The 22,072-nt window shown below is 40.9% G+C and overlaps 1 protein-coding gene across 1 annotated transcript in view; it reads left to right on the forward strand.

Moving 5' to 3' along the window:
* The window catches only part of PCNX2 (pecanex 2), a gene marked incomplete at its 3' end in the record, with an annotated part of 308,773 nt that overhangs the window by 168,761 nt on the left and 117,940 nt on the right, over window positions 1-22,072 (forward strand). The window contains exon 21 of the mRNA XM_079712418.1: window positions 1,563-1,740. Within this exon, the coding sequence (XP_079568544.1) occupies window positions 1,563-1,740 (178 nt within the window). The remainder of the gene's footprint in view (window positions 1-1,562; window positions 1,741-22,072) is intronic.

Here is a 22,072-nt window from a genome sequence, read left to right on the forward strand (position 1 = left end):
AAACACGTTTTGAATGCCCCAGTCCTGAGACAGGATATTATTAATGTTGATAAGGGTCTAGAGCTCAGGATCCCGCTAGGATTAGGGAAATTCAGGCCTGCCCCCTCACCCCCATTTTCTGTACTTAGAAAAAGAAAACCTCTCTTTGTGATAAACAACAAGGTCCTACTGTACAGCACAGGGAACTGTATTCACTATCCTGTGATAAACCATAAAGGAAAAGAATGTGAAAAAGAATACATATATGTATAACTGAATCACTTTGCTGTACAGCAGAAAGTAACACAACATTGTAAATCAACTGTACTTCAATAAAATTAAAAAGAAAAAAGGAAACCTCTCTTTCAAGTGCAACTGTTCCCTGGAGAGTATTGCCACTTTTGTCTTTCTTTTTTTTTTTTTTTGTGGTACGTGGGCCTCTCACTATTGTGGCCTCTCCTGTTGCGGAGCACAGGCTCCGGTTGCACAGGCTCAGCAGCCATGGCTCACGGGCCCAGCCACTCCACGGCATGTGGGATCTTCCCGGACTGGGGCACGAACCCGTGTCCCCTTCATCGGCAGGTGGACTCTCAACCACTGCGCCACCAGAGAAGCCCTTGTCTTTCTTTTGAGTTCCCAAATAGGATGTTCTAATTGAGGGGATTCTGGCTAAAATGTGCAAGGTCTTCTTTCAGAAAGACCCCTCAAGGTGGTAGTGGCTTGCTCTGTCCAGCTGTGCTGAGCACTAATCAGTTGCCTTCCCATCTCAAGGTGGGTAGATTATTGGCCTCACTGTCTGCTGGAATTGCACACATGGCACATGCTTCTGACACGTGTTAATAACCTGACTCCCTAGACAGGAGCATTCAGGAGTTCAGTCCTCACAGGAAAGTCCTGCTGTTTCTCTGCCGGGCTGCCTCTGTCGTGCTCCTTAGCTCAAAAGGCCTATGTCATGGGGGCCTGTGTCATGTTGATGATGTAATTTTCAGTGGAAAAAAAGGGAGATCAGAAAGCTTACGTTTACAAAGACAACAAATATGGTGGAAAACATTGGAAGTGAATATGTAAAGTAAAAATGGCATTATTGAGATAGTGGGATCTTTTTCCGCTTTTCAGAATTTAATATTAGCTATTGCTACGTCATTGATTCAGTGAGATTCTTTTGTAATAGAAAGGCTGAGCAGATGCTAGCAGGGACAGCCTGCTCTGTTTTTTCACTTGCCACCAAATGCCCCATGGAACCTGGCAGTGCAGTAGTCTTTCAGATAAGCTCCAAGGGAGCTCTGTGTCCTGGATTGCAAAGTCCCAGGGATGATGGTGAAGCTGACTCTAGTGGCAGAGTCTGTGTTGGTGAGTCCCTTGGGATGGAGTTTCACTCCTAGCTCCACTCTGTGTGAACTTAGACTCAAACTCTGAGACGCAGTTTACTCCTCTGTACAACGAGGGTAATAAAGGGCCCACCATCTTGGCTTTTTGTAAAGCGCATAACGCACAGTAAACGCTCAAGAAACGTGAGCCATTGTCACTCACCTAGTAATGTACGGGCTGTGAAGTGATCACTTGCTTTCTTTCCTTTTCAACAGCTGGGATATTTTCCTGATGGTCATCGCGGGCATGAAGCTGCTGCGGACCTCTTTCTGTAACCCAGTCCACCAGTTTACTCACTTGGGCTTCACCGTGATCTTTTTCCATTTCGACTACAAAGACATTTCAGAGAGTTTCTTACTGGATTTCTTCATGGTGTCCATTTTATTCAGCAAGGCAAGTAAATTAGCTCTTTTCTTCATTTCAATATGTAAAAGGTACATTTCTCATCAAATGCTTTAAGAGTTTGAAACATTTTCTTTTAAAAACAATTAAGGCATGAATTTACATTGAATTACGTATGCGTGTCACACTCCTGCTGCCATTTGAGGAACATTCCCCATGGAATAGAAATACGCCATGTTATTTGCCAAAAATCACTAATTAAGATGAATTAGCCATTTGTGTTGCTTGAAATTTTATGACCTTTGTCTCTGTTAACAATCTCATTATGGAACTTCCTAGATCTCAAAATGCTCTAAATTAAAGATTAGCCACCAGACTAATTTTTTTTTTTTTTTTAATTTAGCATTTTCCCTCTTGAGGTAAAGTTTGAGAAGTGGGACCCGAGGGCCAGGTCCCTTGGAGTATTTTCTTTCCCTTGGCTTGTCTCAGGTCAAGATTTCATCAGTTGTAAATTCATCCATGAGCAGTGAGAAACCCTAATCACAGTTCAGGCAAATATATGGGAATGGCATCTAACGTTTAACATGAGGGAGATAAGGTCCTTGGGATACTGGTCTGAGTGTACGTGTTCTGAGCACTGTGACAAAGCTGGGGTGTGTAAACAGAAATTGGAAAAAGAATTTGGGAAACTCCTTCCTCATGTGCTCATGGGTTTTCTGCCCTCAGATTGACTTAACTGTTCCCCCTTTTGGTTAATAATTTTTAAATTCTAAGGTTTTTTTTCCCCTGAACTTCATTTTTTCATCCCTGTTGATCATTTCTGTGAATTCCTCTCTTTATTACCTGTCCTTCACCTGGCTTCCTCTTGTTTTAAGTGACAAAAATTCAAATATTATAATTGTCATATTACTTCAGCAGCCCTCCCCTGTTTTCCCATCTTATGCCCAAGCTCTGGCTTTGGTCTTTTACCCACAAAGATTTGTTTTCTGTTTGTCTGAGTTCTGTTTGGTCTTGATAAGTTTATCCCATTTTTCTGGTGATTCAGATCACAGGCTTCCATAATCTGTTTCCTTCATTATGTCTAAATGTCTGTGATCTCACATAATAAATGTAAAATTGTCTCCTATGATCTTGAAAGCATTGATGAAGTTATAAATTATTTTACTACTCACAGTGGTAAAAGCTCATTATCAGATGCAAAATGGACTGGAACAGGTTGAATTCCTAACTCTGGCATTATTTACATGTTCTGTAACGTTGTCTCCTGTAAAATTGAAAATAATGATGCCAGTCTCACCTAGGCGTCAAGAGGATTGATTAACGTAAGTAGGAAAGAAGTTTTTAAGTAGCGTGTGCTTTCCAAATATGAGGCAGGACTTTTAAAGCCATTTTAAGTAGAGAAAGAGAAGTTTAGGACGTGAAGGAGTGTGGCTGCTTCTCTGCAGTGAACTGTTTCAGTAGCTTCCTGTGTAAGTGAAAAGTGCCAGGCAAACAAAAGCAGAGCAGAGAGGGGTGAATGAAATGAGTCTTCTAAGTGATTCCACATTGCAGTAGAACAGGGATTTTCACTTGCTGGAGGGCAGGCAGCCTCCCCACTGAGCTGCCTGCTGGTCAGCTGGCAGCCAGCTACTGCTGAGACGTCTGGTAGGTGCAGGTGTCCAGATCAAGAGGCTTGCTGGACGCAGAGGAAGGATTTATGCAGAGCTATTGTTCATTCTTCCTGTCCACGAGGGCACTTTGTACCGTCCTACGCGTAATGAGTAGGGTGGAACCCGATGGGACATAGTCTGAAACCTAAATCCGTAAAAACTCAGTGCTACAGACATTTGAGTTTCACTTGCCATCATCTTTTTAAAGCACCAGTGAAAACACCAAAAATTTCAGGCAGAACCAGTGTGACAGTGTTCCTGTTTCCCCTAATTGAGAGAGCATTAGCATGTTTAATTTGAATAGTCGGCTATTAGGCTGGGAAAAATAGCTGAGTCTAAAAGAAAAAACAACAACAACAACAAATGAGACAAAAACTAAAAAAAATCAGCATACTGTATAGCAAGTCAGTCCTGACACACCCCTGACTCCGTCTGTGCCTGCTCACTCTTTATCTTGACAGAGCTGGTAGCAGGGCATTTTCTGGAATGAGAAACCAGATCTGATTCCGACAAAAAATACAGTTAAAGAAAGAGACAGCATTTGAGGTCTTTCGGGAAAGAAAAGCCAGTAGAAATTAGTGACAGAAAATGGTGGCAGTGAGGGAGGTGACAGTTAATGTTTCTTGTAAAGATCCTGCCTGCTTACCCCAACTGCTACTTCCTGTTCATTCTCCTCATTTTAAGACATCTTTTAAAAAATTGTCTCTATTAACATATTTCCTAGAGGCTTTCTAGACCTCCAGTATTTTTAACATCTTTACTAGAGTATAATTGCTTTACAATGGTGTTAGTTTCTGCTTTATAACAAAGTGAATCAGCTATACATATACATATATCCCCGTATCTCCTCCCTCTTGCATCTCCCTCCCACCCTCCCTATCCCAGCCCTCTATGTGGTCACAAAGCACCGAGCTGATCTCCCTGTGCTATGCAGCTGCTTCCCACTAGCTATCTATTTTACATTTGGTAGTGTATGTATGTCCATGCCACTCTCTCACTTTGTCCCAGCTTACCCTTCTCCCTCCCTGTGTCCTCATGTCCACTCTCTATGTCTGCGTCTTTATTCCTGTTCTGCCCCTAGGTTCTTCAGAACATTTTTTTTTTTTTTTTAGATTCCATATATATGTGTTAGCATACGGTATTTGTTTTTCTCTTTCTGACTTACTTTTCACTCTGTATGACAGACTGTAGTTCCATCCACCTCACTACAAATAACTCAATTTCGTTTCTTTTTATGGCTGAGTAATATTCCATTGTATATATGTGCCACATCTTCTTTGTCCATTCATCTGTCGTTGGACACTTAGGTTGCTTCCATGTCCTCCTGGCTATTGTAAATAGTGCTGCAATGAACATTGTGGTACATGACTCTTTTTGAATTATGGTTTTCTCAGGGTATATGCCCAGTAGTGGGATTGCTGGGCCATATGGTAGTTCTATATTTAGTTTTTAAAGGAATCTCCATACTGTTCTCCATCGTGGCTGTACATTCCCACCAACAGTGAAAGAGGGTTCCCTTTTCTCCACACCCTCTCCAGCATTTATTGTTTGTAGATTTTTTGATGATGGCCATTCTGACGGTGTGAGGTGATACCTCACTGTAGTTTTGATTTGCATTTCTCTAATGATTACTGATGTTGAGCATCCTTTCATGTGTTTGTTGGCAAAGTATATCTTCTTTGGAGAAATGTCTATTTAGATCTTCTGCCCATTTTTGGATTGGGTTCTTTGTTTTTTTGATATTGAGCTGCATGTATATTTTGGAGATTAATTCTTTGTCAGTTGCTTCATTTTCAAATATTTTCTTCCACTCTGAGCGTTGTCTTTTTGTCTTGTTTATGCTTTCCTTTGCTGTGTAAAAGCTTTTAAGTTTCATTAGGTCCCATTTGTTTATTTTTGTTTTTATCTCCATTTCTCTAGGAGGTGGGTCAAAAAGGATCTTGCTGTGATTGATGTCACAGAGTGTTCTGCCTATGTTTTCCTCTAAGAGTTTTATAGTGTCTGGCCATACATTTAGGTCTTTAATCCATTTTGAGTTTATTTTTGTGTATGGTATTAGGGAGTGTTCTAATTTCATTCTTTTACATGTAGCTGTCCAGTTTTCCCAACACCACTTACTGAAGAGGCTATTTTTTCTCCATGGTATATTCTTGCCTCCTTTATCAAAAATAAGATGACCATATGTGCATGGGTTTACCTCTGGGCTTTCTATCCTGTTCCACTGATCTATATTTCTGTTTTTGTGCCAGTACCATACTGTCTTGACTACTGTAGCTTTGTAGTATAGTCTGAAGTCCGGGAGCCTGATTCCTCCAGCTCCGTTTTTCTTTCTCAAGATTGCTTTGGTTACTGGGGTCCTTTGTGTTTCCACACAAATTGTGAAATTTTTTGTTCTAGTTCTGTGAAAAATGCCATTGGTAGTTTGACAGGGATTGCATTGAATCTATAGATTGCTTTGGGTAGTATAGTCATTTTCACAATGTTGATTCTTCCAACCCAAGAACGTGGTATATCTCTCCACCTCTTTGTATCATCTTTAATTTCTTTCATCAGTGTCTTATAGTTTTCTGCATACAGGTCTTTTGTCTCCTTAGGTAGGTTTATTCCTAGGTATTTTATTCTTTTTGTTGCAATGGTAAATGGGAGTGTTTCCTTAATTTCTCTTTCAGATTTTCATCATCAGTGTATAGGAATGCAAGAGATTTCTGTGCATTAATTTTGTATCCTGCAACTTTACCAAATTCATTGATGAGCTCTAGTAGTTTTCTGGTAGCATCTTTAGGATTCTCTATGTATAGTATCACGTCATCTGCAAACAGTGACAGCTTTACTTCTTCTTTTTTTTTTTTCTTTCTTTTTTTTTTTTTTTTTTATTAGTTTCTGCTTTATAACAAAGTGAATCAGTCATACATATACATCTGTTCCCACATCCCCTCCCTCATGCATCTCCCTCCCTCCCACCCTACCCATCCCACCCCTCCAGGCGGTCACAAAGCACCGAGCTGATCTCCCTGTGCTCTGCGGCTGCTTCCCACTATCTATCTACCTTACGTTTGGTAGTGTATACATGTCCATGCCTCTCTTTCCCTTTGTCACAGCTTACCCTTCCCCTTCCCCATATCCTCAAGTCCATTCTCAAGTAGGTCTGTGTCTTTATTCCCGTTTTACCCCTAGGTTCTTCATGACATTTTTTTTTTTAATTCCATATATATGTGTTAGCATACGGTATTTGTCTTTCTCTTTCTGACTTACTTCACTCTGTATGACAGACTCTAGGTCTATCCACCTCATTACAAATAGCTCAGTTTCGTTTCTTTTTATGGCTGAGTAATATTCCATTGTATATATGTGCCACATCTTCTTTATCCATTCATCCGATGATGGACACTTAGGTTGTTTCCAGCTCCGGGCTATTGTGAATAGAGCTGCAATGAACATTTTGGTACATGTCTCTTTTTGAATTATGGTTTTCTCAGGGTATATGCCTAGTAGTGGGATTGCTGGGTCATATGGTAGTTCTATTTTTAGTTTTTTAAGGAACCTCCATACTGTTCTCCATAGTGGCTGTACCAATTCACATTCCCACCAGCAGTGCAAGAGTGTTCCCTTTTCTCCACACCCTCTCCAGCATTTATTGTTTCTAGATTTCTTGATGATGGCCATTCTGACTGGTGTGAGATGATATCTCATTGTAGTTTTGATTTGCATTTCTCTAATGATTAATGATGTTGAGCATTCTTTCATGTGTTTGTTGGCAGTCTGTATATCTTCTTTGGAGAAATGCCTATTTAAGTCTTCTGCCCATTTTTGGATTGGGTTGTTTGTTTTTTTGCTATTGAGCTGCATGAGCTGTTTATAAATTTTGGAGATTAATCCTTTGTCAGTTGCTTCATTTGCAAATATTTTCTCCCATTCTGAGGGTTGTCTTTTGGTCTTGTTTATGGTTTCCTTTGCTGTGCAAAAGCTTTGAAGTTTCATTAGGTCCCATTTGTTTATCTTTGTTTTTATTTCCATTTCTCTAGGAGGTGGGTCCAAAAGGATCTTGCTGTGATTTATGTCATAGAGTGTTCTACCTATGTTTTCCTCTAAGAGTTTGATAGTTTCTGGCCTTACATTTAGGTCTTTAATCCATTTTGAGCTTATTTTTGTGTATGGTGTTAGGGAATGATCTAATCTCATACTTTTACATGTCCCTGTCCAGTTTTCCCAGCACCACTTATTGAAGAGGCTGTCCTTTCTCCACTGTACATTCCTGCCTCCTTTATCAAAGATAAGTTGGCCATATGTGCGTGGGTTTATCTCTGGGCTTTCTATCCTGATCCACTGATCTATCTTTCTGTTTTTATGCCAGTACCACACTGTCTTAATTACTGTAGCTTTGTAGTATAGTCTGAAGTCAGGCAGCCTGATTCCTCCAGCTCCGTTTTTCGTTCTCAAGATTGCTTTGGCTATTCGGGGTCTTTTGTTTTTCCAAACAAATTTTGAAATTTTTTGTTCTACTTCTGTGAAAAATGCCAGTGGTAGTTTGATAGGGATTGCATTGAATCTGTAGATTGCTTTGGGTAGTAGAGTCATTTTCACAATATTGATTCTTCCAATCCAGGAGCATGGTATATCTCTCCATCTATTTAAATCATCTTTAATTTCTTTCATCAGTGTCTTATAATTTTCTGCATACAGGTCTTTTGTCTCCTTAGGTAGGTTTATTCCTAGATATTTTATTCTTTTTGTTGCAATGGTAAATGGGAGTGTTTTCTTGATTTCATTTTCAGATTTTTCATCATTAGTGTACAGGAATGCCAGAGATTTCTGTGCATTAATTTTGTATCCTGCTACTTTACCAAATTCATTGATTAGCTCTAGTAGTTTTTCGGTAGCATCTTTAGGATTCTCTATGTATAGTATCATGTCATCTGCAAACAGTGACAGCTTTACTTCTTCTTTTCCAATTTGGATTCCTTTTATTTCCTTTTCTTCTCTGATTGCTGTGGCTAAAACTTCCAAAACTATGTTGAATAAGAGTGGTGAGAGTGGGCAGCCTTGTCTTGTTCCTGATCTTAGTGGAAATGGTTTCAGTTTTTCACCATTGAGGACAATGTTGGCTGTGGGTTTGTCATATATGGCCTTTATTATGTTGAGGAAAGTTCCCTCTATGCCTACTTTCTGCAGGGTTTTTATCATAAATGGGTGTTGAATTTTGTCGAAAGCTTTCTCTGCACCTATTGAGATGATCATATGGTTTTTCTCCTTCAACTTGTTAATATGGTGTATCACATTGATTGATTTGCGTATATTGAAGAATCCTTGCATTCCTGGAATAAACCCCACTTGATCATGGTGTATGATCCTTTTAATGTGCTGTTGGATTCTGTTTGCTAGTATTTTGTTGAGGATTTTTGCATCTATGTTCATCAGTGATATTGGCCTGTAGTTTTCTTTCTTTGTGACATCCTTGCCTGGTTTTGGTATCAAGGTGATGGTGGCCTCGTAGAATGAGTTTGGGAGTGTTCCTTCCTCTGATATTGTTTGGAAGAGTTTGAGAAGGATGGGTGTTAGCTCTTCTCTAAATGTTTTATAGAATTCGCCTGTGAAGCCATCTGGTCCTGGGCTTTTGTTTGATGGAAGATTTTTAATCACAGTTTCAATTTCAGTGCTTGTGATTGGTCTATTCATATTTTCTATTTCTTCCTGAGTCAGTCTTGGTAGGTTGTGCATTTCTAAGAATTTGTCCATTTCTTCCAGGTTGTCCATTTTATTGGCATAGAGTTGCTTATAGTAATCTCTCATGATCTTTTGTATTTCTGCAGTGTCAGTTGTTACTTCTCCTTTTTCATTTCTAATTCTACTGATTTGAGTCTTCTCCCTTCTTTTCTTGATGAGTCTGGCTAATGGTTTGTCAATTTTGTTTATCTTCTCAAAGAACCAGCTTTTAGTTTGGTTGATCTTTGCTATCGTTTCCTTCATTTCTTTTTCATTGATTTCTGATCTGATCTTTATGATTTCTTTCCTTCTGCTAACTTTGGGGGTTTTTTGTTCTTCTTTCTCTAATTGCTTTAGGTGCAGGGTCAGGTTGTTTACTCGAAATGTTTCCTGTTTCTTAAGGTGGGATTGTATTGCTATAAACTTCCCCCTTAGAACTGCTTTTGCTGCGTCCCATAGGTTTTGGGTCGTCGTGTCTCCATTGTCATTTGTTTCTAAGTATTTCTTAATTTCCTCTTTGATTTCTTCAGTGATCACTTCATTATTGAGTAGTGTATTGTTTAGCCTCCATGTGTTTGTATTTTTTACAGATCTTTTCCTGTAATTGATGTCTAGTCTCATAGCATTGTGGTCGGAAAAGATACTTGATACAATTTCAATTTTCTTAAATTTACCAAGGCTTGATTTGTGACCCAAGATATGATCTATCCTGGAGAATGTTCCATGAGCACTTGAGAAAAATGTGTATTCTGTTGTTTTTGGGTGGTATGTCCTATAAATATCAATTAAGTCCATCTTGTTTAATGTATCATTTAAAGCTTGTGTTTCCTTATTTATTTTCATTTTGGATGATCTGTCCATTGGTGAAAGTGGGGTGTTAAAGTCCCCTACTATGATTGTGTTACTGTCGATTTCCCCTTTTATGGCTGTTAGTATTTGCCTTATGTATTGAGGTGCTCCTATGTTGGGTGCATAAATATTTACAATTGTTATATCTTCTTCTTGGATCGATCCCTTTATCGTTATGTAGTGTCCTTCTTTGTCTCTTCTAATAGTCTTTATTTTAAAGTCTATTTTGTCTGATATAAGAATTGCTACTCCAGCTTTCTTTTGATTTCCATTTGCATGGAATATCTTTTTCCATCCCCTTACTTTCAATCTGTATGTGTCTCTAGGTCTGAAGTGGGTCTCTTGTAGACAGCATATATATGGGTCTTGTTTTTGTATCCATTCAGCCACTCTGTGTCTTTTGGTGGGAGCATTTAGTCCATTTACATTTAAGGTAATTATTGATATGTATGTTCCTATTCCCATTTCCTTAATGGCTTTGGGTTCGTTATTGTAGGTATAGTCCTTCTGTTGTGTTTCTTGCCTAGAGAAGTTCCTTTAGCATTTGTTGTAAAGCTGGTTTGGTGGTGCTGAACTCTCTCAGCTTTTGCTTGTCTGTAAACGTTTTAATTTCTCCATCCGATCTGAATGAGATCCTTGCTGGGTAGAGTAATCTTGGTTGCAGGTTTCTCTCCTTCATCACTTTAATTATGTCCTGCCACTCCCTTCTGGCTTGTAGAGTTTCTGCTGAGAGATCAGCTGTTAACCTGATGGGGATTCCCTTGTGTGTTATTTGTTGTTTTTCCCTTGCTGCTTTTAATATGATTTCTTTGTGTTTAATTTTTTTTTTTTTTTTTTTTTTGCGGTAGGCGGGCCTCTCACTGTTGTGGCCTCTCCCCTTGCGGAGCACAGGCTCCGGAGCACAGGCTCAGTGGCCATGGCTCACGGGCCCAGCCGCTCCACGGCATGTGGGATCTTCCCAGACCGGGGCACGAACCCGTGTCCCCTGCATCGGCAGGCGGACTCTCAACCACTGCGCCACCAGGGAAGCCCTGTGTTTAATTTTTGACAGTTTGATTAATATGTGTCTTGGCGTATTTCTTCTTGGATTTATTCTGTATGGGACTCTCTGTGCCTCCTGGACTTGATTAACTATTTCCTTTCCCATATTAGGGAAGTTTTCAACTATAATCTCTTCAAATATTTTCTCAGTCCCTTTCTTTTTCTCTTCTTCTTCTGGAACCCCTATAATTCGAATGTTGGTGCGTTTAATGTTGTCCCAGAGGTCTCTGAGACTGTCCTCTGTTCTTTTCATTCTTTTTTCTTTATTTTGCTCTGCATCAGTTATTTCCACTATTTTATCTTCCACCTCACTTATCCGTTCTTCTGCCTCAGTTATTCTGCTATTGATCCCATCTAGAGTATTTTTCATTTCATTTATTGTGTTTTTAATCGATGCTTGATTCATCTTTAGTTCTTCTAGGTCCTTGTTAACTGTTTCTTGCATATTGTCTATTCTATTTCCAAGATTTTGGATCTGGGAAATAGAATCTTGGATCAGCTTTACTATCATTATTCTGAATTCTTTTTCAGGTAGACTGCCTATTACCTCTTCGTTTGTTAGGTCTGGTAGGTTTTTATCTTGCTCCTTCACCTGCTGTGTGTTTTTCTGCTTTCTCATTTTGCTTATGTTACTGTGTTTGGGGTCTCCTTTTTGCAGGCTGCAGATTCGTAGTTCCCGTTGTTTTTGGTGTCTGTCCCCCGTGGCTAAGGTTGTTTCAGTAGGTTGTGTAGGCTTCCTGGTGGGGGGGACTAATGCCTGTGTTCTGGTGGTTGAAGCTCGATCTTGTCTTTCTGGTGGACAGGTCCACGTCTGGTGGTGTGTTTTGGGGTGCCTGTGGCCTTATTATGTTTTTAGGTAGCCTCTCTGCTAATGGGTGGGGTTGTGTTCCTGCCTTGCTAGTTGCTTGGCATAGGGTGACCAGCACTGTAGCTTGCTGGTCGTTGACTGAAGCTGGGTGCTGGTGTTGAGATGGAGATCCCTGGGAGATTTTCCCTGCTTGATATTATGTGGAGCTGGGAGGTCTCTTGTGGACCCGTGTCCTGAAGTTGGCTCTCCCACTTCAGAGGCACAGCACTAACTCCTGGCTGCAGCACCAAGAGCCTTTCATCCACCCGGCTCAGAATAACAGTGAGAAAAAGTAGAAAGAAATAATTAGTAGAAGAAAGAAAGAGAGATTGAAAGAAAGGAAGAAGGGAAGTAAGGAAGGAAGGAAGAAAGAAAGAAAGGAGGGAGGGAGGAAGGATGGAAAGAAAGGAAAGAAAGGAGGGAGGGAGGGAGGAATGAAAGCAAAAGGAAGCGTGAATGGAAGAAGAGAGGGAGGGAGGGAGGAAAGAAAGAAAGAAAGAAAGGAGGGAGGGAGGGAGGGAGGGAGGAAAGAAAAAGAAAGAAGGAAAGGAGGAGCGGAGGGAGGGCGGGAGGAAGGGAAGGGAGGAAAAAAAGAAAGAGCAGGTAAAGTACAATAGAATAAAGTATGAAATATAGTAGCGTTATTAAAATTAAAAAGTAATTATTGAAAAAAAACACGGACCGAAAGAACCCTGGGACATATGGTGGAAGCAAAGCTATACAGAGAGAATCTTACACAGAAGATTACACATACACATTCACAAAAAGAGAGCAGGGGGAAAAATCAAAAATCTTGCTCTCCAAGTCCACCTCCTCGATTTGGGATAATTCGTTGTAAAAAGAGGAAAAGGGCGAAAAGTCTGAAATCTTGCTAAGTCCACCTCCTTAATTTGAGATAATTCGTTGTAAAAAGAGGAAAAAAAAAAAAGGGGGGGGGGAGTCTTAAATCTTGTCCTCAAGGTCCACTTCCTCAATTTGGGATGATTCGCTGTCCATTCATGCACTCCACAGACGCAGGGCACATCAAATGGACCGTGGAGCTTTAATCCGCTGCCTCGGAGGCTGCACAGAGAGATTTCCCTGTCTCTGCTCTCACAGCTCCCGGGTCTCAGCCTTGGACCTGGCCCCGCCTCTGCGCGTAGGTCGCCGGAGGGCGTCCGTTCTTCGCTCAGACAGGACGGGTTTAAAGGAGCCGCTGATTCGGGGGCTCTGGCTCACTCAGGCAGAGGGGAGGGAGGGGAATGCCCTCTCCTCGCGCACCAGGCAACAAAAGGGGAAAAAGTCTCTTGCCTCTCCGGTAGCTCCAGACCCTTTCCCCGGACTCCCTCCGGGCTAGCACTAACCCCTTCAGGGTCTCTTCCTGCCGCCAGCCCCAGACCTCTCCCTGCGCTCCGACTGAAAGCCGATACCCGAGCCTCAGCTCCCAGCCCCGCCCGCCCTGGCGGCCGAGCAGACAATCTCTCGGGCTGGTGTGTGCCTGAGGGCACCGATCCTCTGTGCCAAAATCTCTCTGCTTTGCCCTCCACACCCCTGTTGCTGTGCTCTCCTCCGCTACTCCGAAGCTTTCCCCCTCCGCCACCTGCAGTCTCCGCCCTCGAAGGGGCTTGTAGTGTGTAGAAACCTTCCCTCCTTCACGGCTCCCTCCCACTGGTGCAGGTCCCGTCCATATCCTATTGTCTCTGTTTATTCTTTTTTTCTTTTGACCTACCCAGGTATGTGGGGAGTTTCTTGCCTTTTGGGGGGTCTGAGGTCTTCTGTCAGCGTTCAGTAGGTGTTCTGTTGGAGTTGTTCCACGTGTAGATGAATTTCTGATGTATCGAGGCGCAGGGGCTGGAGGTAGTGCTGGGGGTAGGCGACCACTGGACCGTGACCAAAGCCATCTAGGCGCTGCTGGGCTGTTCCGGGCAGGGCATTCTTGTCCTGAGTGTGGGGGGCGGGAGGGTGACGGAGCCGGGATGAGGCAAGGGGTGTCTACTTCTTCTTTTCTGATTTGGATTCCTTTTATTTCTTTTTCTTCTCTGATTGCTGTGGCTAAAACTTCCAAAACTATGTTGAATAATAGTGGTGAGAGTGGACAACCTTGTCTTGTTCCTGGTCTTTGAGGAAATGGTTTAAGTTTTTCACCATTGAGAGTGATGTTGGCTATGGGTTTGTCATATATGGCCTTTATTATGTTGAGGTAAGTTCCCTCTGTGCCTACTTTCTGGAGGGTTTTTATCATAAATGGGTGTTGAATTTTGTCAAAAGCTTTTTCTGCATCTATTGAGATGATCATGTGGTTTTTCTCCTTCAGTTTGTTAATATGGTGTATCACGTTGATTGACTTGCGTAGAAACCTCCAGTATTGTTTGTGAGGGAATACTGCTCTTTAGGGGTATTCATTACATGATATGAAATTTTGTTTGTTCAGTAGATTCATCAGAGTCCTACTTTTGACATGTCCTCTCATTTATTGTCACCAAATCCCTAAGCTCTTTCACCAGCCTGGCTCCTGTTCTGCTAAATAGCAAAAACCATTGTTATCCCGGCAGCCCACGTCACAGAAGGGCTGCAAGATGAATGCAGAGACCTTGGAAGGGCTCCAGCTTCCTTGGGAGAAAGGAGCTGTGTGAATAGTGGACTCATTATTATTGTTATGTCAGTTGCCCCTAATCCTTCAGGCTTTATGGGTGGAAAGAAAGACAGGATGAGATTACAGAGAGATGATCTGTGGAGTGGGATCAAAGCACCGAGGTCCAGAGGATGAAATAGATGACTTCCAGAGGGCTTGCCTGTGTGTTATTCTCTCCCTCCCCGAATCCGTGAATCCCCCCCTGAGGTCTGGAAGATGAATGTTGGCTGTTCTCCTCAGTCTGCCAGATCTAGTGAAAAACGGGACATCATGAGTTCTGGGCCAGAGCACAACAGGAAGGATTTAGTGCAGCCCATGCATTGACACGAAGGGTGGGACATTCCTAGGGTTAGGCTGGGGGCTGAGGGGAGGCAGAGGGAAAGAAGCATCCCTGCAGATCCCATCCTGAGACGCGTGATGCTGCAACCACACCCCATGCGACTCAGCACCTTTACGGAGTCAGGCCCATCCGTCCTCCCTCCCTCAGCCTCTCAATCCCTTTCCTCTCTCTCTTCTGCCCCGTTGTTAGGGACCAGGGTTCTTGGCCTCCTTAGTCAATAGAAATTGATCAGAGGCCGGGCAGGAAATTCAGGCAAGGCTTTACGGGGGCCTCTGCTACAGCAGGGAGGAGCGAGAACAAACAACAGGTTCCCTTGCTTGTTCGCTCCCTCAGGGGGGTGGGGCGAGCTTGTTCCTTATACGGGGTGAGGGTAGGGGCAGGTCCAGGGGTCGGGCAGGAGGGGTGGCTTAGGTGATTTGCCCACCCCTTTGGTGGTACTGTGTGCAGGGATCACACGCAGTACCTTGATTTTGCTCCCGGCTCTTCAGAAGTGGCAGCTGGGCTTTTTGGTCTCTTCATATCTTGTTGTACGGAATTTGCCCCAACTGCCTATGCACGCAGTTATTTTTAGTCTCTTATAGTTTCTTTGTATTTTGTTGTTCGAGGGGATGTTTGTCCAGGTGCAAACCCTGCAGCAAAGGGTCCCAGGTCCTAGCCTTCACCATCAGCCATTCTTCTCTTTTAAGAACCAACTAATGTAATGAACTTGTAACATTTCTGATATGCCTGGGTCTTTGGGGGACAGGAAGACATACTCCAAGTAAGAATATGTGGTCGTAACAGGAACCAAGGTGACAAAGGTTTCATGCCCTCCCACTGGTCCTGAAAAAGTTATCAGAAAGCATCTTGTCTTGAAATTTTTAGTAATTTTTAGTTGGAGAAGCAGGACTTGAAATAATCCTGCCAGAGGATCATTCTGCCAGCATTTCCAGAATGTGTTACATGTGAAATTCTACAGGCCATTAGTTCAACGTGGGAGCTAGCACTTTCACCATTTATGAAATTAAAATTAATGAGTGAGGTGGTTTTTACATAAAGCTGTGTGAATGATGGCCCCAGAACCACGATGAGAAGGGACAAATCTAGGAGGTAGAGCTGATAACATTTAGTGACTGTGAGGGTGCTGGGGGGAAGTGGAGTATAGGAGGAAGAGCCACATCTGGGAGAGCTCTCACATCACATCCTCCAGTGACTCAGTGGTGTCATTAATGAGGGCCAGGAAAAAAAGACATTTTGGGGAAAAAAAATGTCGGTTTTAGATGTGTTGAATTGTGGAGTGAGACGTGACAGGGACCAAAGTAAAGACCTAGGGACAGGATGTTTTCCCATTTAAATATTTTACTTTACGTAAGTGCTATAAATGTAGGATCAGTTTAATAAAGTTAGAAACACAATGGAAAATACAGAGAAAGTCCATCTTTATACACACCCCTCACTCCTTAACCCCTTTCTCTCCTTAATGATAACCACTGTAACTTACAGAATAATTCCTTCTACCCTGTTTTCCTATGTATTCACACACACACACACATACACACACACACCCTATACACACACAAAACGTAAAATATTAATAGGTCATTCTTTACACATGTTTACTTCCTTTTTTGCTTAAAAATATGTCTTAGAGAACTTCCACGACCGTATGTGTAATATTGCCTCTTCCTTTTGACACCTGCATAGTATTCCATAGTAATAATTTGACTAGCCATTCCCCTACTGATAGACATTTAGTTTGTTTCCAGTTTTTTTTCCTGTGGTAGCTGGGATTTCTGTGTTCACAATCTCCAGAAACCCAAATGAAACTGGCTTAATGAAAAAGGAGGATTTAACAGTTCACATAACTGATGGGATGATTCAGAGGCTTAAACGATGGCATTGAAATTCTGTGTTTATTTCTCCTTCTCTCCTCTGCTGGCCTCATTCTTAGATTGGTTCTATATGTATAGACTCCCTCCAGCTAATAATCCCAGAAAGAAGAGAAAGTATCTTTCCTGATGGTTTTAGCCGAAGTCCTGGGGAGCATCTCATTGACTCCTTTTGTGTCATGTGTCCATTGAGGAACTAGGCAAAAGGGATGCAAGCTCTCTAGTCAATGAGGCCTGGCTCTTGTCTAACCACACTATAGGGACAACGGGTCAGAGAGGGAAGAAAGGGTGGGCAGACCAGAAGTGTCAGACGCTGGTGCACATGAGTGTTTCAGGAACACAGATTCCTATGATAGGAATTGTTGGGTGGACAAGATGTACATGAAAGGGTCTCCATAGAGAATCCTTATCCAAAAGACATATTGCTTGAACAAGGATGGCCAGCATTTAAGACCCAGGTAAAGGAGGAGGAAAAGTGACTCATGAGACAAGGTAAATTACAGTAAAATAGGAAGAAAGAAAAGAAATGGCTTCAAGAAGGAGGGAGTGGTCAACAATATCGGCAGCTTCACAGAGGTCAAAGTGCCCTTGATAAAGTGGGCCCTCATGTGTCTGTTTGTAAATGACCAAGTATATTCATTGACCACAGGTCAGTTTATTTAAATGTGGGTATTTGGGGGAGCTTTATAGTATGCTGTTCAGTGGAGCTATATTTAAGAGAAACTTCTGCAGTCACAACCACTTTCAGGCTGTTAATGTTTTATCAGCTTAGAAGAGGGGAATGGCTTTAGACATGCCATTCTCATTATGTTGTTTTTTTTTTTTTTGTATTTATTTATTTATTTATTTTTATTACTTTTTTTTTTTTGCTTTATAACAAATTTAATCAGTTATACATATACATATGTTCCCATATCCCCTCCCTTTTGCGTCTCCCTCCCACCCTCCCTATCCCACCCCTCCAGGCGGTCACAAAGCACCGAGCTGATCTCCCTGTGCTATGCGGCTGCTTCCCACTAGCTATCTACCTTACGTTTGGTAGTGTATATATGTCCATGCCGCTCTTTCACTTTGTCACAGCTTACCCTTCCCCCTCCCCATATCCCCAAGTCCATTCTCTAGTAGGTCTGTGTCTTTATTCCTGTCTTACCCCTATTTTCTTCATGACATTTTTTTTTCTTAAATTCCATATATATGTGTCAGCATACAGTATTTGTCTTTCTCTTTCTGACTTGCTTCACTCTGTATGACAGACTCTAGGTCCATCCACCTCATTACAAGTAGCTCAATTTCATTTCTTTTTATGGCTGAGTAATATTCCATTGTATATATGTGCCACATCTTCTTTACCCATTCATCCGATGATGGACACTTAGGTTGCTTCCAGCTCCGGGCTATTGTAAATAGGGCTGCTATAAACATTTTGGTACATGTCTCTTTTTGAATTGTGGTTTTCTCAGGGTATATGCCCAGTAGTGGGATTGCTGGGTCATATGCTAGTTCTATTTGTAGTTTTTTAAGGAACCTCCATACCGTTCTCCATAGTGGCTGTACCAATTCACATTCCCACCAGCAGTGCAAGAGTGTTCCCTTTTTTCCACACCCTCTCCAGCATTTATTGTTTCTAGATTTTTTGATGATGGCCATTCTGACTGGTGTGAGATGATATCTCATTGTAGTTTTGATTTGCATTTCTCTAATGAGTAAAGATGTTGAGCATCCTTTCATGTGTTTGTTGGCAGTCTGTATATCTTCTGTGGAGAAATGTCTGTTTAGGTCTTCTGCCCATTTTTGGATTGGGTTGTTTGGTTTTTTGTTATTGAGCTGCATGAGCTGCTTATAAATTTTGGAGATTAATCCTTTGTCAGTTGCTTCATTTGCAAATATTTTCTCCCATTCTGAGGGTTGTCTTTTGGTCTTGTTTATGGTTTCCTTTGCTGTGCAAAAGCTTTTAAGTTTCATTAGGTCCCATGTGTTTATTTTTGTCTTTATTTCCATTTCTCTAGGAGGTGGGTCAAAAAGGATCTTGCTGTGATTTATGTCATAGAGTGTTCTGCCTATGTTTTCCTCTAAGAGTTTGATAGTATCTGGCCTTACATTTAGGTCTTTAATCCATTTTGAGCTTATTTTTGTGTATGGTGTTAGGGAGTGATCTAATCTCATACTTTTACATGTCCCTGTCCAGTTTTCCCAGCACCACTTATTGAAGAGACTGTCCTTTCTCCACTGTACATTCCTGCCTCCTTTATCAAAGATAAGGTGACCATATGTGCGTGGGTTTATCTCTGGGCTTTCTATCCTGTTCCATTGATCTATCTTTCTGTTTTTGTGCCAGTACCATACTGTCTTAATTACTGTAGCTTTGTAGTATAGTCTGAAGTCAGGGAGCCTGATTCCTCCAGCTCCATTTTTCGTTCTCAAGATTGCTTTGGCTATTCGGGGTCTTTTGTGTTTCCATACAAATTGTGAAATTTTTTGTTCTAGTTCTGTGAAAAATGCCAGTGGTAGTTTGATAGGGATTGCATTGAATCTGTAGATTGCTTTGGGTAGTAGAGTCATTTTCTGAATGTTGCTTCTTCCAATCCAAGAACATGGTACATCTCTCCATCTATTTGTATCATCTTTAATTTCTTTCATCAGTGTCTTATAATTTTCTGCATACAGGTCTTTTGTCTCCTTAGGTAGGTTTATTCCTAGGTATTTTATTCTTTTTGTTGCTATAGTAAATGGGAGTGTTTCCTTGATTCCACTTTCAGATTTTTCATCATTAGTGTATAGGAATGCCAGAGATTTCTGTGCATTAATTTTGTATCCTGCAACTTTACCAAATTCATTGATTAGCTCTAGTAGTTTTCTGGTAGCATCTTTAGGATTCTCTATGTATAGTATCATGTCATCTGCAAACAGTGACAGCTTTACTTCTTCTTTTCCCATTTGGATTCCTTTTATTTCCTTTTCTTCTCTGATTGCTGTGGCTAAAACTTCCAAAACTATGTTGAATAAGAGCGGTAAGAGTGGGCAACCTTGTCTTGCTCCTGATCTTAGTGGAAATGGTTTCAGTTTTTCACCATTGAGGACGATGCTGGCTGTGGGTTTGTCATATATGGCCTTTATTATGTTGAGGAAAGTTCCCTCTATGCCTACTTTCTGCAGGGTTTTTATCATAAATGGGTGTTGAATTTTGTCAAAAGCTTTCTCTGCATCTATTGAGATGATCATATGGTTTTTCTCCTTCAATTTGTTAATATGGTGTATCACATTGATTGATTTGCGTATATTGAAGAATCCTTGCATTCCTGGAATAAACCCCACTTGATCATGGTTTATGATCCTTTTAATGTGCTGTTGGATTCTGTTTGCTAGTATTTTGTTGAGGATTTTTGCATCTATGTTCATCAGTGATATTGGCCTGTAGTTTTCTTTCTTTGTGACATCCTTGTCTGGTTTTGGTATCAAGGTGATGGTGGCCTCGTAGAATGAGTTTGGGAGTGTTCCTCCCTCTGCTATATTTTGGAAGAGTTTGAGAAGGATAGGTGTTAGCTCTTCTCTAAATGCTTGATAGAATTCGCCTGTGAAGCCATCTGGTCCTGGGCTTTTGTTTGTTGGAAGATTTTTTATCACAGTTTCAATTTCAGTGCTTGTGATTGGTCTGTTCATATTTTCTATTTCTTCCTGATTCAGTCTTGGCAGGTTGTGCATTTCTAAGAATTTGTCCATTTCTTCCAGGTTGTCCATTTTATTGGCATAGAGTTGCTTATAGTAATCTCTCATGATCTTTTGTATTTCTGCAGTGTCAGTTGTTACTTCTCCTTTTTCATTTCTAATTCTATTGATTTGAGTCTTCTCCCTTTTTTTCTTGATGAGTCTGGCTAATGGTTTATCAATTTTGTTTATCTTCTCAAAGAACCAGCTTTTAGTTTTATTGATCTTTGCTATAGTTTCCTTCATTTCTTTTTCATTTATTTCTGATCTGATTTTTATGATTTCTTTCCTTCTGCTAACTTTGGGATGTTTTTGTTCTTCTTTCTCTAATTGCTTTAGGTGCAAGGTTAGGTTGTTTATTCGAGATGTTTCCTGTTTCTTAAGGTGGGATTGTATTGCTATAAACTTCCCTCTTAGAACTGCTTTTGCTGCATCCCATAGGTTTTGGGTCGTCGTGTCTCCATTGTCATTTGTTTCTAGGTATTTTTAAATTTCCTCTTTGATTTCTTCAGTGAGCACTTCGTTATTAAGTAGTGTATTGTTTAGCCTCCATGTGTTTGTATTTTTTACAGATCTTTTCCTGTAATTGATATCTAGTCTCATAGCATTGTGGTCGGAAAAGATACTTGATACAATTTCAATTTTCTTAAGTTTACCAAGGCTTGATTTGTGACCCAAGATATGATCTATCCTGGAGAATGTTCCATGAGCACTTGAGAAAAATGTGTATTCTGTTGTTTTTGGATGGAATGTCCTATAAATATCCATTAAGTCCATCTTGTTTAATGTATCATTTAAAGCTTGTGTTTCCTTATTTATTTTCATTTTGGATGATCTGTCCATTGGTGAAAGTGGGGTGTTAAAGTCCCCTACTATGATTGTGTTACTGTCAATTTCTCCTTTTATGGCTGTTAGTATTTGCCTTATGTATTGAGGTGCTCCTATGTTTGGTGCATAAATATTTACAATTGTTATATCTTCTTCTTGGATCGATCCCTTGATCATTATGTGGTGTCCTTCTTTGTCTCTTCTAGTAGTCTTTATTTTAAAGTCTATTTTGTCTGATATAAGAATTGCTACTCCAGCTTTCTTTTGGTTTCCATTTGCATGGAATATCTTTTTCCATCCCCTTACTTTCAGTCTGTATGTGTCTCTAGGTCTGAAGTGGGTCTCTTGTAGACAGCATATATATGGGTCTTGTTTTTGTATCCATTCAGCCAATCTGTTTCTTTTGGTGGGATCATTTAGTCCATTTACATTTAAGGTAATTATCAATATGTATGTTCCTATTCCCATTTTCTTAATTGTTTTGGGTTCGTTATTGTAGGTCTTTTCCTTCTGTTGTGTTTCTTGCCTAGAGAAGTTCCTTTAGCATTTGTTGTAAAGCTGGTTTGGTGGTGCTGAACTCTCTCAGCTTCTGCTTGTCTGTAAACGTTTTAATTTCTCCATCAAATCTGAATGAGATCCTTGCTGGGTAGAGTAATCTTGGTTGTAGGTTTTTCTCCTTCATCACTTTAATTATGTCCTGCCACTCCCTTCTGGCTTGTAGAGTTTCTGCTGAGAGATCAGCTGTTATCCTGATGGGGATTCCCTTGTGTGTTATTTGTTGTTTTTCCCTTGCTGCTTTTAATATGATTTCTTTGTGTTTAATTTTTGACAGTTTGATTAATATGTGTCTTGGCGTATTTCTCCTTGGATTTATTCTGTATGGGACTCTCTGTGCCTCCTGGACTTGATTAACTATTTCCTTTCCCATATTAGGGAAGTTTTCAACTA

This window comes from Hyperoodon ampullatus (assembly GCF_949752795.1).
Source record: "Hyperoodon ampullatus genome assembly, chromosome: 1".
NCBI classification, from domain to species: domain Eukaryota; kingdom Metazoa; phylum Chordata; class Mammalia; order Artiodactyla; family Ziphiidae; genus Hyperoodon; species Hyperoodon ampullatus.